The sequence below is a fragment of the Geotrypetes seraphini genome, chromosome 4 (assembly GCF_902459505.1).
Source record: "Geotrypetes seraphini chromosome 4, aGeoSer1.1, whole genome shotgun sequence".
NCBI classification, from domain to species: Eukaryota; Metazoa; Chordata; class Amphibia; order Gymnophiona; family Dermophiidae; genus Geotrypetes; species Geotrypetes seraphini.
Window position 1 is genome coordinate 177,925,788 of NC_047087.1, and position 19,620 is coordinate 177,945,407.

The window sequence follows — 19,620 nt, forward strand, 5'->3', positions numbered from 1 at the left end:
GTTCTTTCTCTTGCATCCTAACATCACAAAGCTAGTTACTGACCACTGGGAATCTCCAGAAGGGTCCCTGCAAGTGGCCAAGACTATGGCCAAGCTTTACCCTATGGCTCCAGATTTTCAACAGCTGTTTGTTCAGCGGAAGGTGGATTAACTGGTAGTATAGGTCACCAAGCAGACTTCCATGCCCATTGAAGGAGGTGTGATGTTGAAGGATACTCAGGACCACAAGGTAGATGTGGTTCTCAAGAGGCAATTTGAAACTTTATCCTTAGTAATTAGAGCGGTAACTGTGGTTTGTTTTGTGACACATGCTTGCCACATTCAGCTACCTTGGGTCCTGACCTCGGAGGAAGACGAGGACCCTCAGATGATCCTTTCTTGGGTGAATTATGTAGCAAATGCTCTATATGACATCATAAGAGTCATGAACAAGATGTCAGCCTATTCTGTCTCTGCATGACCCTCAGCAGGCTTCCCTTCAAGGGGCAGATGCTATTTGGAAAGAATCTGGATGATCTGATGGCCATTGTTAAAGACCATTACCCTAAGGCCTTGCTGGACAGCAGACCTTGGGTGGTTTGGAGCTCAGGACACAGGCTTTCGAAGATTCTGTTCTTATGCAGAGGCCAAGCGATGTAGAAATCCTTTCAGAGGTCGCAACAGTGGTTCAGACGATTCGTTCCACAACCCAAAAACTTTAATACAAAATACTATATGCACTCATATTGCAAGACTTCGCTCATTTAGAACAGTCACTACACTCCTGCAGCATCAAAGAGAGAAGAACCATCGGCTCAGTTGTGATGTGTGTATACTATATATACTTGTATTGCAAGACATTGCTTGCATATCAAGTTAAAATTTAATCAAATGTTTTGCATATCTTGCAAAACACTTGCAAACCAAGTTACTTGCAATCCAAGGTTTTACTGTACATCATCTTAAGGTATAGACTTTTTTTCACTTTTCAACCTAATCACCATTTCTCTGCACACATTTTCCCCATCGTTCTACAAACTTGAAAATTCCCTAGACACACTGCTTTCTGGACATCTTCCACTGTGTTGTAGTGCTGGCCTCACCTCTGTTCCTTCACAAAACCGAAAAGATGGTGGTTAGAGAGTGCCAGGCCGGGACTATAGGCAGGATGTGGAAGAACTACGAAAGAGGTGTGGGACTTGGATGTGATAGTATGTGATGATCTTAAGGTGGCCAAATAGGTCAAAAAGGTGACAGCGAAAGCTAGAAGGATGCTAGAGAGCATAGGGAGAGGTATGGCCAGTAGGGAAAAGGAGGTATTGATGCCCCTGTATAAGACTCTGGTGAGACCTCCATTTAGAATATTGTGTACAATTCTGGGAGACCGCACCTTCAAAAAGATATAAACAGGATGGAGTCAGTCCAGAGGAAGGCTACTAAAATAGTTAGTAATCTTCACCATAAAACATAAGAGGACAGACTTAAAGATCTCAATATGCATACTCTGGAGGAAAGGCAAAAGAGAGGAGATATGAACATAAGAGATGCCGCTGCTGGGTCCATCATGCCCAGCAGTCTGCTCATGCAGTGGCCCTTTTGGTCAAAGACTAGCGCCCTAACTAAGACTAGCCCTACCAGCTTACGTCCTTGTTCAGTAGGAACTTGTCTAACTTTGTCTTGAATCCCTGGAGTGTGTTTTCCCCTATGACACTCTCTGGGTGAAGAAGAACTTCCTTATGTTTGTAAGGAATCTATCCTGTTTCAACTTTAGAGAGTGCCCTCTCATTCTCTCTACCTTGGAGAGGGTGAACAACCTGTCTTTATCCACTAAGTCTATCCCCTTCAGTACCTTGAATGTTTCGATCATGTCCCCTCTCAATCTCCTCTGTTCGAGGGAGAAGAGGCCCAAATTCTCTAATCTTTCACTGTACGGCAGTTCCTCCAACCCCCTAACCATCTTAGTCGCTCTTCAAATACATCATGCTAAAACTTAAGGGGGGAAGATTTCATAGTGACACCAGGAAATACTTCTTCATCGAACGGGTGATTGATCGATGGAATAAACTTCCACGCCAGGTGATCGAGGCCAGTAGTGTACCTGACTTCAAAAGTCGATGGGACAAACTGGTGGGAGGGCTACAAAGTTGTGCATGAAAGAGGGGCACCAGGGAGGGAGGGTTCTTAAGTGGGCAGACTTGTTGGACCGCCGGTCCTCTTTTGCCGTCATACTCTATGTTTCTATGTTTCTCTGGACCCTTTCGAGTAGTACCGTGTCCTTCATGTACGGCAACCAGTGCTGGACGCAGTACTGCATGTGAGGGTGCACCATGGCCCGGTACAGTGGCATGATAATCTTCTCCGATCTGTTCGTGATCCCCTTCTTTATCATTCCTAGCATTCTGTTCGCCCTTTTCGCCCCGCCGCACTTTGCACGGACGGCTTCATCGACTTGTCGATCAGAACTCCCAAGTCTCTTTCCTGGGAGGTGTCTCCAAGTACCGCCCCGGACATCCTGTATTTGTGCATGAGATTTTTGTTACCGACATGCATCACTTTACACTTATCCACTTTGAACCTCATCTGCCATGTCGATGCCCTTTTCTCAAGCCTGATTATGTCACGTTGCAGATCTTTGCAATCCCCCTGTGTCTTCACTACTCTGAATAACTTCGTATCGTCCGCAAATTTAATCACCTCACTCATTGTACCGATGTCCAGATCGTTTATAAAGATGTTGAAGAGCACGGGTCCAAGCATCAAGCTGTGCGTCACCCCACTGGTGACACTCTTCCAGTCCGAGTATTGTCCATTTACCCCCCACTCTCTGTGTCCAGATCGTTTATAAAGATGTTGAAGAGCATGGGTCCAAGCACTGAGCCCTGCGGCACCCCACTGGTGACGCTCTTCCAGTCCAAGTATTCCCTGCAACTTAATCGAGTGTCCCCTAGTCTGTAATTTTTGATGGAGTAAAAAATCGATCCACTTGTACTTGTTTTACTCCACTCAGGATTTTGTAGATTTCAATCATATCTCCCCTCAGCCATCTCTTTTCCAAGCTGAAGAGCCCTAACCCTTTTAGTTTTTCCTCATATGAGAAGAGTTCCATCCCCTTTATCATCTTGGTCGCTCTTCTTTGAACCTTTTCTAGCGCTGCTATATCTTTCTTGAGATAAGGAGACCAAAACTGAACGCTGACCTGCAAACCTTCCCTCTGATGTCAACTCTGACATTGTAGGGAAGGCTTCTGGGTCAGCCACGTGCAGCGAACAAGAGCCACTGCCCTTGCCCTGCAAACAAGTTCCATCACATAAGGTTTAACTGTATTAAGCAGGTTTTCTGGGCATGAGGCCTAGTCTGCCAGAATGATGGATATCTTGGTGCTCTTTTTGCCCCTATCTTGAACATCTGGGTTTACCTCATCTATAGTCCAGTCCAATTAGTGGCACCCTTGGGCAAGGGACACCATACACCTGTGTGTGATCTCATTATAACAGAAAGTATAGTCATGATTCACATGAAAATGTTGACGCTTAAAAGAACTGAAGAACTTTATTTCCTTGACCCTGAAGGTCAGGGAGAGCTAATTGGCATTTTCCATTGTGGCCAATGGAAGCAAAATCATATAAATTCCTGATCATTTTGCATATTCAGTGGACTTCTATTGGGGTCTGTATGAGCTCTTGCTACCTCAACAAAACTCCTTAAGTTTGTAAGTTCTTCTGTGTATTTGCAGCTTTGAGGGCTGAAGAGACGCGTCTCTTTCTCTGTGCATGTGTATCCGCCTGAAGTTAGGGATTTAGATCTGTTGCTAGCCTGACATCTATCCTGCAACATGCTCTCTCGAGAAGAATGTGCATTTCATCTGATTCTTTTCCTGTAAGGTTCTAAGTTTTGGGGGCTGAGACACTAAAGAAGACCTTCTTTTCCTGACTATTCTTCTCTTTCAACTTTAAATAAGAATATTTCCTCTTTTTCCAGTCTGCTCTAACTGTTCTTATTATGTAAGAGTCTATTTTTGCAGTTTTCTTAGATGCCTTGGAATTTTATTTCTATGTGTGATATATTGCTCTCTTTTCTAACCTGTTCTAATTGTTCTTACTATCTGCTCTGAGTCTGCAGTTACTGTCTGCACTTAGTTAAAGATATTCTTTTCTTCAGCAACATTCCTGAGATGTATCAGATATCTTATTGCTACTGTATGTTACAGCAGTGTTTCTCAACACACAGGGTACGCGAGCCACTTGTGGGGGGTATGCGACACTGCATGGGTCCCCCCCCCCCTTCATCCTCAATTGTCGCTGCCACCAGGGATCCCATGCCCTCCAGCTGCATTGCCGAAGCTGACCCGGAAGGCTTCCCTCCAAAGTCAGAGCTGACATCAGAGGGAAGCCTTCTGGGTCAGCCGGGGATCCCAGTTACCTCAACAGTTCTTCCTGCCTTTAGCTGCATTTATTTGCAGGGACATGGGCAGCAGCTCTTGCACACTGCACGTGGACGACCCGGAAGCCATCCCTCCAACATCAGAGCTGATATCAGAGGGAAGGTTTGCAGGTCAGCCTTCTGCAGCATGCAAAAGCTGCTGCCCATGTCCCTGCAAACAAGTGCAGCTGAAGGCAGGAAGCAGCAGCCCAGCTGGAGGGCCCTGAAGGGAGCGTGGCCCTGAAGCGAGTAAGTAATGGAGAGAGGGGATATCAATGTGGGACAAAGGGAGAATGGGGGGGGGGGAAGGAGCACATTTGGACATGGGAAAGGCATGAAGGCAGGGAGGAGGGGGCATGAACTTAGGACACAAAAGAAATGGAGATAGCATGAACTTGGGACACAAGGTTGGGAGGAAGGGGGCACTCACTTGGGACATAGGAGGGAGGGAGGAAGAGAATAGAAAGGAAGAATTGTTGGGCATGGGTGTGTGAGAGGGAAAGAAATGGTGCAAATGGGGAAAGGAAGAAAGAGGAAAATTGGGCAGAGAGAGAGTGAGGTAGAGATGCATGGGGAAGAGAAGGATGAGAGGGAGAAATGTTGGATATGGTGGTAGAGAGGGAACAGCGGGACAGATAGAAGGGGATGCAAGGGGAAGGAATGTTGGACATAGTGATGGAGGGAGAGATGTGGCATGGTGCTGGAGAGGGGTGATAGAAGGAGAAATGGGCATGGGGCTAGTGGGCAGTGGTGAGAAATGCTGCACATGATCTGGGGGATGAGAGAAGGAGAAATGTTGGATATGGAAGTAGAGGGAGAGATGCACCATGGATCTTTCTCTTTCCTCACTCCCTTTGCAGCAAGGGAGGGAATGAGAGAAGGACAGTGAAAGAGAGAGGGAGACATGTTGCCAATGGGGGTGGAACAGAGAGGAAGAAAAGTTGGACTCATGGAGGGACAGAGAGAGATGGTTGGAGAAGGGAATGAAGTCCGGAGAAGAGGAAGCATGTAGAAGGCTGAGAGAAAAAAATATTGGATGCACAGTCAGAAGGAAGTGCAACCAGAGACTAAAGAAATCACCAGACAACAAAGACAGGAAAAATGATTTTATTTGCAATTTAGTGATTACAATTTGTCAGTTTTGAGAATTTATATCTGCTGTCTTTATTTTGCACTATATTTTTCTATAGTTGTTACTGAGGTGACATTGCATATTTTAAAGTCATCTGCCTTGACCTCTTTGAAAAAAAAAAAAAAAAATATAAATGATATTTTCTCTGTATGTGTTTTTTTAATTTTGTGGTTGTATTAATAAGATTATATTGTGTGTATATGAAAAATGAATGGAAGAAATTGTATCACAATTAGTACTATTATTATGGGGGAGGGGTCAGGGGTGGAGTTTGTGCGGGGGTACTCGGTTGATATTTGTTAGACTTAGGGCTCCTTTTACGAAGCCAGCCGCGTTAGTGGCTTTATCCTAACCCCCGTATTAGCCAAAAAACTACCGCCTGCTCAAGAGGAGGCGGTAGCGGCTAGCTCAGCCGGCGGTTTAGCATGCGCTACTACGCACATTAAACCGCTAACGCACCTTCATAAAAGGAGCCCTGAGTGGATACTTGGCTTGAAGAAGTTGAGAAACTCTGTGTTACAGCACATTGTGGATTAGGACAGTCATCAAAGCATTAATGAAGTATTCTGCTTTTATCCTTGTTTAATTGTATAAGTATCTTTTACCCTTTTTTCTGTAACTGGCAGTTATATTGCAGTTGTAATATACGATTTTGCTTGCTTGTGTATTTTCATATATGATACTAGTCTTTAAGCCCGTTACATTAACGGGTGCTAGAATACTGTTCACCCTCTATGTTGCCCCTTCCATTCACCGCCCTCTCTTCTCTTTCCATCTCTCTCTCTCTCTCCCATATGGCCTCTCTCCATCTCCTCCTTCCTTTTGCCTTGGTCTGGCATACCTTCCTCCTTCCCTCCAAGCCATTCTCTCCCCCTCTGCTCCCTTTCCTCATTTAACTACTTAATTGATCAGCAGCAGCATTCACAATTTATTGCTGTTGCTGGCTTCAGGTCTTCCTCTTTGGCGGGCTCTGTCTTCATGAAAATAGGAAGTAGGCAGGACCGGCCAGAGAGGAAGGCCTGAAGCCGGCAACAGCAGTGAATTGTAAACGCTGCTGCTGCCTGAAGCACCCGAGGCAGACGCTTCTCTCTGCAACCCTCCCAGCAAGATGACTTTAAGATCAAACCTCCCTCCAGCGTTGGCAACCGCAGCATGCTAAACAGGCTGCTTTGGCTTTCATCTGCCGTTGAGTCTATCTGTTGCGTAATTGATGTCGTCATCGGTGACACGGCAGAGGGACTCAACTGCAGGAGAAAGCACGAAGCAGCCTGTTTAACGTGCAGCGAGTGCCAACGCTGGAGGGATGTTTGTACCGGTGCAGAAGCGATATGTCTCTCCCCCTCCAGTACCTGAGCAGCACTTTGCTGCGGCACATCCTCCCATGGGGGGGTGGGGTTTGCACAGTGGGAGCCGGGTGAGAGCGGCGATCTCCAGTTGGGGGGGGTTTGCACAGTGGGAGCTGGGTGAGAGCGGCGATCTCCAGTTGGGGGGGGGTGGGGTAGCACAGTGGGAGCCGGGTGAGAGCGGCGATCTCCAGTTGGGGGGAGGGTTTGCACAGTGGGAGCCGGGTGAGAGCGGCGATCTCCAGTTGGGGGGAAGGGGGGGAGAGCGGCGATCTCCAGTTGGGAGGGGGGGTTTGCACAGTGGGAGCGGGTGAGAGCGGCGATCTCCAGTTGGGGGGGGGAGGGGGTTGAGAGCGGCGATCTCCAGTTGGGGGGGGGGGGGTTTGCACAGTGGGAGCCGGGTGAGAGCGGCGATCTCCAGTTGGGGGGAGGGTTTGCACAGTGGGCGCCGGGTGAGAGCGGCGATCTCCAGTTGGGGGGAAGGGGGGGAGAGCGGCGATCTCCAGTTGGGAGGGGGGGTTTGCACAGTGGGAGCGGGTGAGAGCGGCGATCTCCAGTTGGGGGGGGGAGGGGGGTTGAGAGCGGCGATCTCCAGTTGGGGGGGGGGGGGTTTGCACAGTGGGAGCCGGGTGAGAGCGGCGATCTCCAGTTGGGTTTTTTTTTGTTTGTTTGTTTTAAGTTGAAAGCCAGCGCTGCAGCTCCTCTCTCGATCCTGGTGCAGTTCGAGAGAGGAGCCGGTACCATTCACAGTGAGAGGCGGGGTTGAGGAAGGCCGCCGCAGCTGTGTAATTTTTTTTTAATTTGAAAGCCGCCGCGAGCAAGTGGTGACGTAAAACCCGCGCATGCGCAGTCGTGTTTCCGCGACGGGATCAGGGAACACGTTTTTTTTAGTGCGCATGCGCGGCCTATCATTTTATTATATTAGATTTTCTTCTTTGTATGTGTGAGATTCTTGTGCATGCAGGTGTATGCGTGAATTATTTTTTTGGGTGCTGTGAGAGTTGTAATGGTTGTTGGAGAGAGGTGAGGTTACCTTAGGGGTCCTGGGTGTGGCCCCTGGGAGTCACTTACAGATGATGTCACCCAGAAGCAGCCAATGATTCATTTATTTGGAGAGGGTGAAGAAGAGGCGCGAATGGCCCTGGGCTGCATGAATTTTCTCTCTTTTCTCAAACCTTGAAGCTCTTACACTAACTTGTGCCTTCTTTGTGCCCTTGGCTTCACTCACTTATCTCTGTCCTCTTACTGTCCCCCGCCATATAATGATCTTGCACTTTCCTCTGTGCTGCCCTCCTTTGGGTCTGCAGGAATTGGTGAAAGTATTTCCCCCACCTCTTGGCCATAAACAATTAGAGGCTGGAGAATGGAAACAGCAGCTGCAACACAGAGATAGCTTCCTGCCTTGGCCACTATCCTAGTGCCTGCCTGGTTCTCAGCCTAAAATGTCAAGTGTTGCATGATATAGCTCATGGTCCTTTCAATGAGTCTGAGGGGTTGGTTTTTTGGTTTTATTTAGAAGGCTTAGCTTTCCCGTTCTTTTCATACCCTGTGCCTTTGATGCAATACAAGTCAGTTTTCAGGGATTTTTCAGTTATAACTGAAAACACAATTTTGTTACAAGTTTGACTGCAACTAAAAATCAAAAGTCCTAATTATAGTATATTCTTATGGGCAATGGAATGCTAGAGATTGGATGCATTTGGGTATAATATGGTAAAGGATTTGAGAGGGTCCAGTACATAGAATAGCACATCAACTAGTTACTATAATGTCATAGTGCTATACAACATTTGGCTTGGGTTATTCTAGCTTCATTTTTTTTTCTTTTCCAGTATCCTAGCAATGAAGTGGTGGTTGTTGCTTTGCTTCTGCATCCCACAAACTACTTCCGGTGAGTAACATGAATGATGAAATTACTGTCTAACGGAGATATGGGTCATGAACATGTGTCCTTGAACTGTTGCATGCTGGGAATTGCAGTTTTAGCATATTGTTCTGCAGCAAGGCACAAACTGAAAAAGCTCCAGGAAACTGTTAGAGAAAGTGTGAGATCTGGCTATTACGAAGAAACTGTAGATTTCCACGCCAATATTCAAAATGATTTAACTAGCCAAAAATGGCTGCTGACCAGTTAAATCACTTGTTTGGGACTGTTAATTTTCGATGGCATTAATCAGTTATCACCTAAGTGAAAACTGGCTATTTTGGGGTGGATTTAGCAGTTGATCGATTAAGTGCCGATATTCAGCACTTAATCGCCAGAGTAACCGCATAAATGGGACTGCATTAAACAGTCCTATCTTTATGCGGTAATCCATAGCTGCTTAAAATACTGTCTATTGACTTAACTGGCTATGCGTTAGCCTGCTCCACATAAACCAGATATTAAACGCTGAAGCCTGGACATGGCCCAGCATTGAATATCTGGGAATAACGCTGGTGAGGGTCAGTGAAATCCTCACCACTTCTGGCTGAATATTGACCCCCCCCCCCTTTCATGAATTTTTATCTCTGTCTAGAATATATTTATTGACAATTTTTAAGGTACAGGAGACCAGAGGCAGGAACATCTGTACTCAGATTGCTTGTATTGATAAAGATTAATTTTACAATACTATATAAGGTCAATACAATATCCCCAACAAAAGTCAAAGTCAAAAATGACAGCACAATGCAAATTGTATGGCTAGTCGTTGAATCAGACTTCACCAGCATCCACCTAACGCACTAATATGAGACACTCAGTTTTACATACAAGGGGAAAAAAAAGACTTCAAGGGCTCACAGGTACAGGACTTTAGAAGAGTCTTGTCCTGTTACCCAGAAGTGAGCTATCATTAGTCTAAAAACAACTCCCTTGGTGTACTGTATAGTGCAGGGGTCTCAAAGTCCCTCCTCGAGGGCCGGAATCCAGTCGGGTTTTCAGGATTTCCCCAATGAATATGCATGAGATCTATTTGCATGCATTGCTTTCATTGTATGCTAATAGATCTCATGCATATTCTTTGGGAAATCCTGAAAACCCGACTGGATTCCGGCCCTTGAGGAGGGACTTTGAGACCCCTGGTATAGTGGTACTGCTTGGTATTTTAACTGTAGCAACTACCGTTTATAAATGGATTATTTAGCTTGGGCAGATGACAATAAATCCTCAATGGAGCTTCCCCATTTCACATCAAATCAGAGCTTCTTCAGGAGCAGAAGATCTTTTTGCGTATCCTGCACAAAATGTTGGAAAGTAGAATCCAACGAAGTAATGGATCATGGAGCACTGCCAGATCATTCTTTTTTAAACATTAGCTCAAAAAACAAATCATGAAGCATACATAAAGAGTTTTTTTTACCAGATGTATAACCCTAGCATTCAGGACTAATAAACCCATCTACAAGAAAGAAGATTATTGAGGTAAGAACCTAATCTTTCTTTGGGCCCTTGTAGTGGGGGTAAAAAGTCTCCTGGCATCTTTAAAGTTAAGCAGTATCAAGTTGTATTTTCTACAGTAATTTGATTCTCCAAGTATTCCAAACGCCAGTGCATATAGACCTTATCCTTCAGAGAAGCTGCTTCCAAACTTTCACTGCCTGAATTTTAGAGTCCAAAACTTCTATCATAGAGGACTGCTAGGTAGTTTCATGAGATAGGTCAGCTTTTGAAATTATTTTAATATCTTTGGTATTCTCCAAAGACAGCAAGGAGGTAAAACGAGATAGAAGATCTGACTTCTGTCATAAATTTGAGTTATACTCCTAAATTGGCTCCTTTGAAAACTTACTAAGGCTACATTTATATCGAATACCCCCATACACACTTTTTATACTCTTAAACTTAGTTTAGTGAAGTTTTAAGAGTTTATAACTGATTCTCAGCACTAGGCTCATAAATCTGGGCAAATTAATTGTAGACCTGAGGGGGAAATTCAACAAAGGACGCTAAGCACATTAGCATGTGCAATTGCTTTAGTGTGTGCTAACTGCTAAAGATGCCTATTATATCCTATGGGCATCTTTAGCAGTTACCGTATTTTCGCGGATATAACGCGCACCCGTGTAAAACGCGCACACGGGTATAGCGCGCAGAAATCACGATGATATGTACAAAAACTTTTGTATACCGCGCTCACGGGTATACCGCGCATGATGCCCGACGCTCCTTTCGCCCGCCCTGACTTTCCGTGCGCTGTCCCGACTCTCCGTTCACCCCCCCTGACTTTCCGTGCACTGTCCCCCCTTGAAGTCCTGTCCCCCCTTGAAGGTCTGTCCCCATCCTGAAAGCCTGATGCCCCCCCCCCGACGTCCGATACATCCCCCCCCCCCCGGCAGGACCACTCGCACCCCCACCCCGAAGGACCGCCGACTCCCCAACAATATCGGGCCAGGAGGGAGCCCAAACCCTCCTGGCCACGGCGACCCCCTAACCCCACCCCGCACTACATTACGGGCAGGAGGGATCCCAGGCCCTCCTGCCCTTGACGCAAACCCCCTCCCCCCAACGACCGCCCCCCCCAAGAACCTCCGCCCGTCCCCCAGCCGACCCGCGACCCCCCCTGGCCGACCCCCACGACACCCCCACCCGCCTTCCCCGTACCTTTGTGTAGTTGGGCCAGAAGGGAGCCCAAACCCTCCTGGCCACGGCGACCCCCTAACCCCACCCCGCACTACATTACGGGCAGGAGGGATCCCAGGCCCCCCTGCCCTCGACGCAAACCCCCCCCCCCCCCCAACGACCGCCCCCCCAAGAACCTCCGACCGCCCCCCCAGCCGACCCGTGACCCCCCTGGCCGACCCCCACGACCCCCCCACCCCCCTTCCCCGTACCTTTGGTAGTTGGCCGGACAGACGGGAGCCAAACCCGCCTGTCCGGCAGGCAGCCAACGAAGGAATGCGGCCGGATTGGCCCATCCGTCCTAAAGCTCCGCCTACTGGTGGGGCCTAAGGCGCGTGGGCCAATCAGGATAGGCCCTGGAGCCTTAGGTCCCACCTGGGGGCGCGGCCTGAGGCACATGGGCCCAACCCGACCATGTGCCTCAGGCCGCGCCCCCAGGTGGGACCTAAGGCTCCAGGGCCTATTCTGATTGGCCCACGCGCCTTAGGCCCCACCAGTAGGCGGAGCTTTAGGACGGATGGGCCAATCCGGCCTCATTCCTTCGTTGGCTGCCTGCCGGACAGGCGGGTTTGGCTCCCGTCTGTCCGGCCAACTACCAAAGGTACGGGGAAGGGGGGTGGGGGGGTCGTGGGGGTCGGCCAGGGGGGTCGCGGGTCGGCTGGGGGGGCGGTCAGAGGTTCTTGGGGGGGGGCGGTCGTTGGGGGGGAGGGGGGTTTGCGTCGAGGGCAGGAGGGCCTGGGATCCCTCCTGCCCGTAATGTAGTGCGGGGTGGGGTTAGGGGGTCGCCGTGGCCAGGAGGGTTTGGGCTCCCTTCTGGCCCGATATTGTCGGGAAGTCGGCGGTCCTTCGGGGTGGGGGTGCGAGTGGTCCTGCCGGGGGGGGGATGTATCGGATGTCGGGGAGTCGGCCGGGCAAGAGGGCTTGGGCTCCCTCTTGCTCCGATCGTGGATGCGGGTGCGGGTGGGAGCGCGTGCGAGCGGTCGTTCGGGGTGGGGTGCGAGCGGTCCTGCTGGGGGGGTGAATCGGGCGTCGGGCGGGGTGGGAACTATGTTTAAAAACTTTTGTATACCGCGCTCAGGCATATAACGCGCGAGGGGTATGCGCGGTAGGTAAAAACGCGTATAACGCGCGCGTTATATCCGCGAAAATACGGTAGTATGCACTAATATGATTGCTTGCACTAGCAGGCTTAGTGTCTTCTGTTGAATTCCCCCTTAATTTTATCAACAAACTACCTCTAAATCCAACACTTATCAGTATAAAATCAATGAGTATATCTTCAGCACACAATATTTTCCAAATCAATCCTCTGTGGTGGTGCTGCTTGGCTATCGCTTCTTTGCTTCCATCTCGCACATCACAATTGTCATTGGTCCCATTCCAGCATAGATTGCTTAGCTATCTCTGTATCAAGGCATTCCCTTTAGTCAGCTGTCCTAAGGTGTAGAGCAGTGGCCTCAAACTCGCGGCCCGCCAGGTACTATTTTGAGGCCCTCGGTATGTTTATCATAATCACAAAAGTAAAATAAAACAGTTTCTTGATCATATGTCTCTTTAGCTATAAATTACAATATTATTATTATTATTATTATTACTTAGCTAAAAGGAAAGATTTATAAACTATAAAGAGTTTTACCTCATACAAAATTGCCATTTCATTAATAAGGTATTAGCTATTTTTTCTGAGGCCCTCCAAATATCTAAAAATCCAAAATGTGGCCCTGCAAAGGGTTTGAGTTTAAGACCACTGATCTAGAGGCACAATGACAGCTGTCTTAGCAGTATCAATAATAATAAAGCAGGGGTAGGGCACTCCGGTCCTCGAGAGTCGTATTCCAGTCGGGTTTTCAGGATTTCCCCAATGAATATGCATTGAAAGCAGTGCATGCAAATAGATCTCATGCATATTCATTGGGGAAATCCTGAAAACCTGACTGGAATACGGTTCTCGAGGACCAGAGTTCCTTACCCCTGTAATCAAGGATAGACACTGTGTTTAACTCAACCAACCAACCAAAATGTGTCTAAACCAGGGGTGGGCAACTCCGGTCCTCGAGGGCCGGAATCCAATCGGGTTTTCAGGATTTCCCCAATGAATATGCATGAGATCTATTTGCATGCACTGTTTTCAATGCATATTCATTGGGGAAATCCTGAAAACCTGACTGGATTCTGGCCCTTGAGGACCGGAGTTGCCCACCCTTGGTCTAAACTCAGTTTTGTGCTAGGTGAACCAGTGAGCAATATCACTAATTAACAAACTGGCCTCAAAATCCCAAAGGATACTACTCAAACCAGAGCACAAAGCTCAATGCAGAGTCACATATATTATCACTGGCCACCAGGAATGGGACAGATAGAAATAAAAACTCCTTTACACTAGGAGAAAAAAGTCTCTGACCTAAAAAAAAGAAACAGTGAAATCTAAAGGTTCCATTGGTCTCTTAGCAGTGCCATAACTCCTGGGTTCTACTTTGCAGCTGCTGCTGATGGCTGCCTTCCTTTTGCTGCTTAATTTGGTTTAATTTTAACATACCACCTGCTCAAAATGGAATACATTAAAAGAATGTTTACAACCATAAATTCAATAAATATACAAAACATTTCATATGTTTGACTGACAAATTAACAATATTACTAAAACAGCGAAGACAGAAATGTCTTTAGCCTTAAAATGTAATTCCTGTCTTATATAATCAAGTAAAGATTTCCATATACAATGCATCTCTAAAAATTACAATTCTGTTGGCAGCTTCATCATATAATTAAGAACAGTTCTTCACTTTGCACTAGTGTAACTCCATCTCTTTCACCCCCTTCCAGCAAGAATACTTGAGGAAGAAACATTTATAGCATATGAAATCCCTAAACACTTTGCTTGATTGGACAGCTGTGTTACCCAGAGACCACCAAAGCAATAAAATATAATGGGTAATAGAGCTGAAAGAAAACAGAATCACTTTTACAGTATTATAAACTATACTACTTATTAGGTGCCATCTTCTCTTTGCTCTCTTCTTTCCATATAGCATCTGTCCTCACTCTGCCCCTTCCATCCCTCTCTCTCTCTCTCTTCAACCCACTGTCCACCCTCTCCCCCTTCCATATGGTGTCTTCCTTCTTTCTATGTCCCTTCCATAAACTGTCTATCCTGTGTCCCTTCTCTGTTTTGTACGATTCATTTCAGTTTCATTCCCTCTCCATTTTGTTCGCTCTGTCTCCACCCCTCCCCCCCATGCTCTGGCATTTCTCTCTTCTCCTTTCCTTCCTTCCCTTCTCTACCCCATGCCCTGGCAATGGCATCTGTCTCCTCTACTTCCATCTCTCCCTCCCCCTGCATGCTCTGGCATCTCCTCTCCTTCCTTTCCCCTTGGGCAAGCATCTCTCTCTCCTTCCCTTCAATCTCTCCCTTCCCCTCCGTGCTCTGGCATCTCCTCTCTTTCCTTTCCCCTTGGTCAAGCATCTGTCTCCTTCCCTTCCCTCCCCCATGCCCTGGCATCTCTCTCTCCTCTCCTTTCCTTCCCTTCCATCTCTCCATCCCTCTCCATGCTCTGGCATTTCCTTTCCTTCTTTCCTTTCCCTCCCTCCATTCCTCTCCTCTCCCTTCTCCCTCCCACTCCCCAGTTGAGTACACGATTGTCTCCCTCTCCACTCCATTCCCCTCCCTGGTCAGCAGCACAGCTTTCACAACTCACTGCTCTCGTTGACTTCGGGCCTTTCTCTCTGCTGGGTCCTGCCTTTGTGTAAACAGGAAGTAGGTGGGACCTGGCAGAGAGGAAGGCCCAAAGCAGATGAGAGCAGCGAATCATGAACGCTTCTGCAGCCAGAAGAAATTTATGATGCTGGCCCTGGGATCCGGAAGGTTCGCCCCCCACATTTCGCCCCCAGCAATTCGCCCCTCACATTTCGCCCCCCACATTTCGCCCCCACACATTTCGCCCCCGCACATTTCGCCCCCCGGATGTTTCGCCCCCACACATTTCGCCCCCGCACATTTCGCCCCTGAGTGTCAGACTATTCCTCTCGCAGGCGATTTCTTTGCCGACACGACGGCGCTCTCGATGAGGGAGAGGACGGTGGGGGCGGCCCGCCCGGAACTTGCGTGCGGGTCCGCCCGCCTTAGAGCGCTGCGCCTTCTTGCCGATCGGCTTTCTGCCCTCGGCGTTTTTTAAACTTGTTGCCGGCTCTCCCCGCGTGGAGCTGGTGCAGGAGAGGGGGTGCGGCTTGCAAGGAGTCGGGGCGTCGGCCGCGCCGGCTTTCAGGGCCGCCGACTCCCTCCTCCCTGGCCGCAGGTTGCTTTGCCGTTCGGGGTCGGCTAATCGTTGGGGGGGGCGGCACCTCTGCCCAGGCCGCGGGCCGCGTGTGAGCCAGCGGCTCGCGGCACCGAACAACTCTCTTCCTGGCAACTATATGAGCGGGGCGGGTCGCCCCACACGTGCGGGCTGGTCCGCCTGCCCGGGAGCGTCGGATCGGATTCCTGCCCTTAGCCGGTAGTCTTCCCTCCTCTCATACCGCGGGCCGCGTTGGAGCCAGCGGCCCGCGGCGCAAAAACGCACCGTACCGGCGCTCCCCTCCTCCCGGCCGGGCCGCTTGGGGGCTCCTTCTCCCCCTCCGGCACCAATGGCCGACCGCACCAGACCGGCGCTTCCTTCCTCCCAGGCCGCGAGCCGCGTTAGGGCCAGCAGCTCGTGGCGCAGAACGCGCGTGCCGGCGCTCCCCCTGTAGCGGCTGGCGGCGCCGACCGCAGCGGACCGGCGCTCCCCTACTGCCGGGGCCGCGGGCCGCGTTGGGGTTGTCTGCTCGCGGTGGCGTTCGGGGTCGGCTGGTCGTTGGGGGGGGGCCGCGCCTCTGCGCGGGCCGCGTTTGGGCTGGCGGCTCGCGGCGCCGAGCGACTCTCTTCGCGCTGGGGGGCGGCGCCGGCGTTCGGGGGCGCATCAGCATACTCCCTGACTCCTTAAAAAAAAAAAACCGCTACAAATTCAAAGTGCACAGCTGGCGGCCCTGCAGCTCCGGACTTCCCCACACCTGCTCTCCCCCCCCCCCCCCCAATCACTATTATTTTAAATGTTATGGCAGCCACGGCGCTGTATCCATCGGAGGAGACTTCTAACCTCGGCCTGCCCCGGAACTCTTCCTGCAACAGCAACTTCATGGCCGAGGTTAGAAGTCTCCTCCGATGGATACAGCGCCGTGGCTGCCATAACATTTAAAATAATAGTGATCGGGGGGGGGGGGGGGAGAGAGCAGGGGGGGGGAAGTCCGGAGCTGCAGGGCCGACATTAGAGGCAGTGAGAACAGCCAGCTGTGCACTTTGAATTTGTAGCCTGCCGTCGTGTCGGCAAAGAAATCGCCTGCGAGAGGAATAGTCTGACACTCAGGGGCGAAATGTGCGGGGGCGAAATGTGCGGGGGCGAAATGTGTGGGGGCGAAACATCCGGGGGGCGAAATGTGTGGGGGCGAAACATCCGGGGGGCGAAATGTGCGGGGGCGAAATGTGAGGGGCGAATTGCTGGGGGCGAAATGTGGGGGGCGAAACTTCCGTGAACCGCTGGCCCTCAGAGCACCCCCTTAGTAGCCATTGCAGGAAAGTGAGGGGAGGGGAGGGAGGTGTATGGGTCAAAGGGGTTCCAATACCTCATGCCATCGCTGGACACATGAGGTTCCAAAAAAATATTGGGGGTGCTCAGGCACCCACAGCACCCACAGAGCTGGTGCCTATGCTGTAGGTTACAGCATTTCGTTATAAACAGGCAGCTTGATAAGATCAAAGAGTTCTCTGTGCAGGTATATTAAAGACTTTGAGGAGGGGATGGGAAGTTTTTGCTGGGCTATTTTCCTCATGCTGTTACTGAGCTAGATAAACTAAAAATGGTCGTTAAGACTCTGTGGGTCGCTGTGGGCCAAACAGTGATCGATTAAACAGCTTCCCATATAAATGAGTTTGTGGAGGGCAGTCGTAATCCCATCCAATCGCTTGCTTAGAAATCAGCTCTCACACATGCACAGAGCCAGTTTGGGAAAGCCTGAACAGCTGAGTGGCAGGGGAAACCCCAAAGCAGCCTCCTGCCACTCAGCTGTTCGAGGCATTTTTCCTTTTTTTTAATGTGTTACACACGCCCCATAAAAAAGGTGAGTTCAGCTATCCCTCCCCCCCCCCCCAATGATGCCCCTTAATAACTCCAAGAAGAAAAATAAAGAACATAAGAATTGCCGTTGCTGGGTCAGACAAGTGGTCCATCGTGCCCAGCAGTCCGCTCACGCGGCAGCCCTTAGGTTAAAGACCAGTGCCCTAACTGAGATTAGCCTTACCTGCTTACGTTCAGCAGGAACTTGTCTAACTTTGTCTTGAATCTCTGGAGGATGTTTTCCCCTATAACAGCCTCCGGAAGAGCGTTCCAGTTTTTTACCACTCTCTGGGTGAAGAAGAACTTCCTTACGTTTGTATGGAATCTATCCCCTTTCAACTTTAGAGAGTGCCCTCTCGTTCTCCCTACCTTGGAGAGGGTGAACAACTTGTCTTTATCTACTAAGTCTATTCCCTTCAGTATCTTGAATGTTTCAATCATGTCCCTTCTCAGTCTCCTCTTTTCAAGGGAGAAGAGGCCCAGTTTCTCTAATCTCTCACTGTTCGGCAACTCCTCCAGCCCCTTAACCATTTTAGTCGCTCTTCTCTGGACCCTTTCGAGTAGTACTGTGTCCTTCTTCATGTATGGCGACCAGTGCTGGATACAGCATTCCAGGTGAGGGCGTACCATGGCCCGGTACAACGGCATGATAACCTTCTCCGATCTAATCGTGATCCCCTTCTTAATCATTCCCAACATTCTGTTCACCCTTTTCGCCACCGCTGCACATTGCACGGACGGCTTCATTGACTTGTCGACCAGTACTCCCAAGTCTCTTTCCTGGGAGGTCTCTCTAAGTACTGTACCGGACATCCTGTATTCGTGTATAAGATTTTTGTTACCGACATGCATTAACTTACACTTATCCATGTTAAATCTCATTTGCTACGTCGCAGCCCATTTCTCGAGTGTGTTTATGTCACGTTGCAGGCATTCACAATCCTCCTGTGTCTTCATTACTCTAAATAACTTCGTATCGTCTGCAAATTTAATCACTTCACTCGTCATACCAATTTCCAGGTCGTTTATAAATATGTTGAAGCGTACGGGTCCAAGCACCGAACCCTGCGGCACTCTGCTTGACACTCTGCTCGTGACGCTTTTCCAGTCCGAGTATTGTCCATTAATCCACGTATTTCACCCTCTGTTCCATGGAACCTTGTTGAATGCCTTCTGAAAATACAGATATACAATGTCGACTGGGTCACCCATGTCTATATGCCTGTTTACTCCCTCGAAGAAGTGCAGCAAGTTCATCAAGCATGATCTTCCTTTGCTGAAAACGTGCGTGCTGGCTGGTCCTCATCAAATCGTGTCCGTCAAGGTGATCAATGATGCGGTCCTTTATCAGCACCTCTACCATCTTTCCCGGTACCGAGGTCAGACTCACCGGTCTGTAGTTTCCCAGATCTCCCCTTGAACCTTTCTTGAAGATCGGCGTAACATTTGCCACTTTCCAGTCTTCCAGAATCCTTCCCGATTTGAGGAGGAATGCCACAGGATACCCCCCCACAGAACCAACCACCCCCCTGGAACCGACTGACCCCCCATACCAGGACCCCCACCCCTTCCCCACTCCCCATACTTTACAAAAATCATCAGGTGAGATGCCCACTCCCTCCTGCCACCAGATGCCCCCCCCCCATATCTCTACATGAAGCAGATAGCAGGAGGGATGCCCAGTCCCTCCTGTTCTCAGGCCTGCCACTCCAAAATGGTGGGCCTTCACCTTCCCAGGGGTGGGGCCTTGGGTATCTGAGCCAATCAGGGCCTTAGGCTCCTCCCAGTGTATCCTAGGATGCACCGGGAAGGGGAAGGCCTGCCATTTTGGAGTAGTAGGCCTGCGAGCAGGAGGAACTGGGTATCCCTCCTACTGTCTGCTTCATGTAGAGGTATAGGGGTGGTTCAGGGGTTGTGGTGTGGTTTGGGGGGCCGGGGAGCATCCAGTGCAGCAGGGAGTGGGCATCCCTCCTGCCAAAATTTGGTAAACTATGGTGAGTGGGGAATGGGAAGGATTCC

At 49.4% G+C, this 19,620-nt stretch overlaps 1 protein-coding gene across 3 annotated transcripts in view; it reads left to right on the forward strand.

Moving 5' to 3' along the window:
- PRSS54 (serine protease 54) overlaps window positions 1–19,620 on the forward strand; it is an 85,309-nt gene that overhangs the window by 16,768 nt on the left and 48,921 nt on the right. For 2 of the 3 annotated variants that reach the window (XM_033942881.1, XM_033942882.1), the window contains exon 2: window positions 8,706–8,764. In XM_033942881.1, coding sequence (XP_033798772.1) covers window positions 8,706–8,764 — 59 coding nt within the window. Of the gene's footprint in view, window positions 1–8,493; window positions 8,587–8,705; window positions 8,765–19,620 lie in introns of those variants that run through there. The other variant, XM_033942883.1, reaches the window with a different exon arrangement.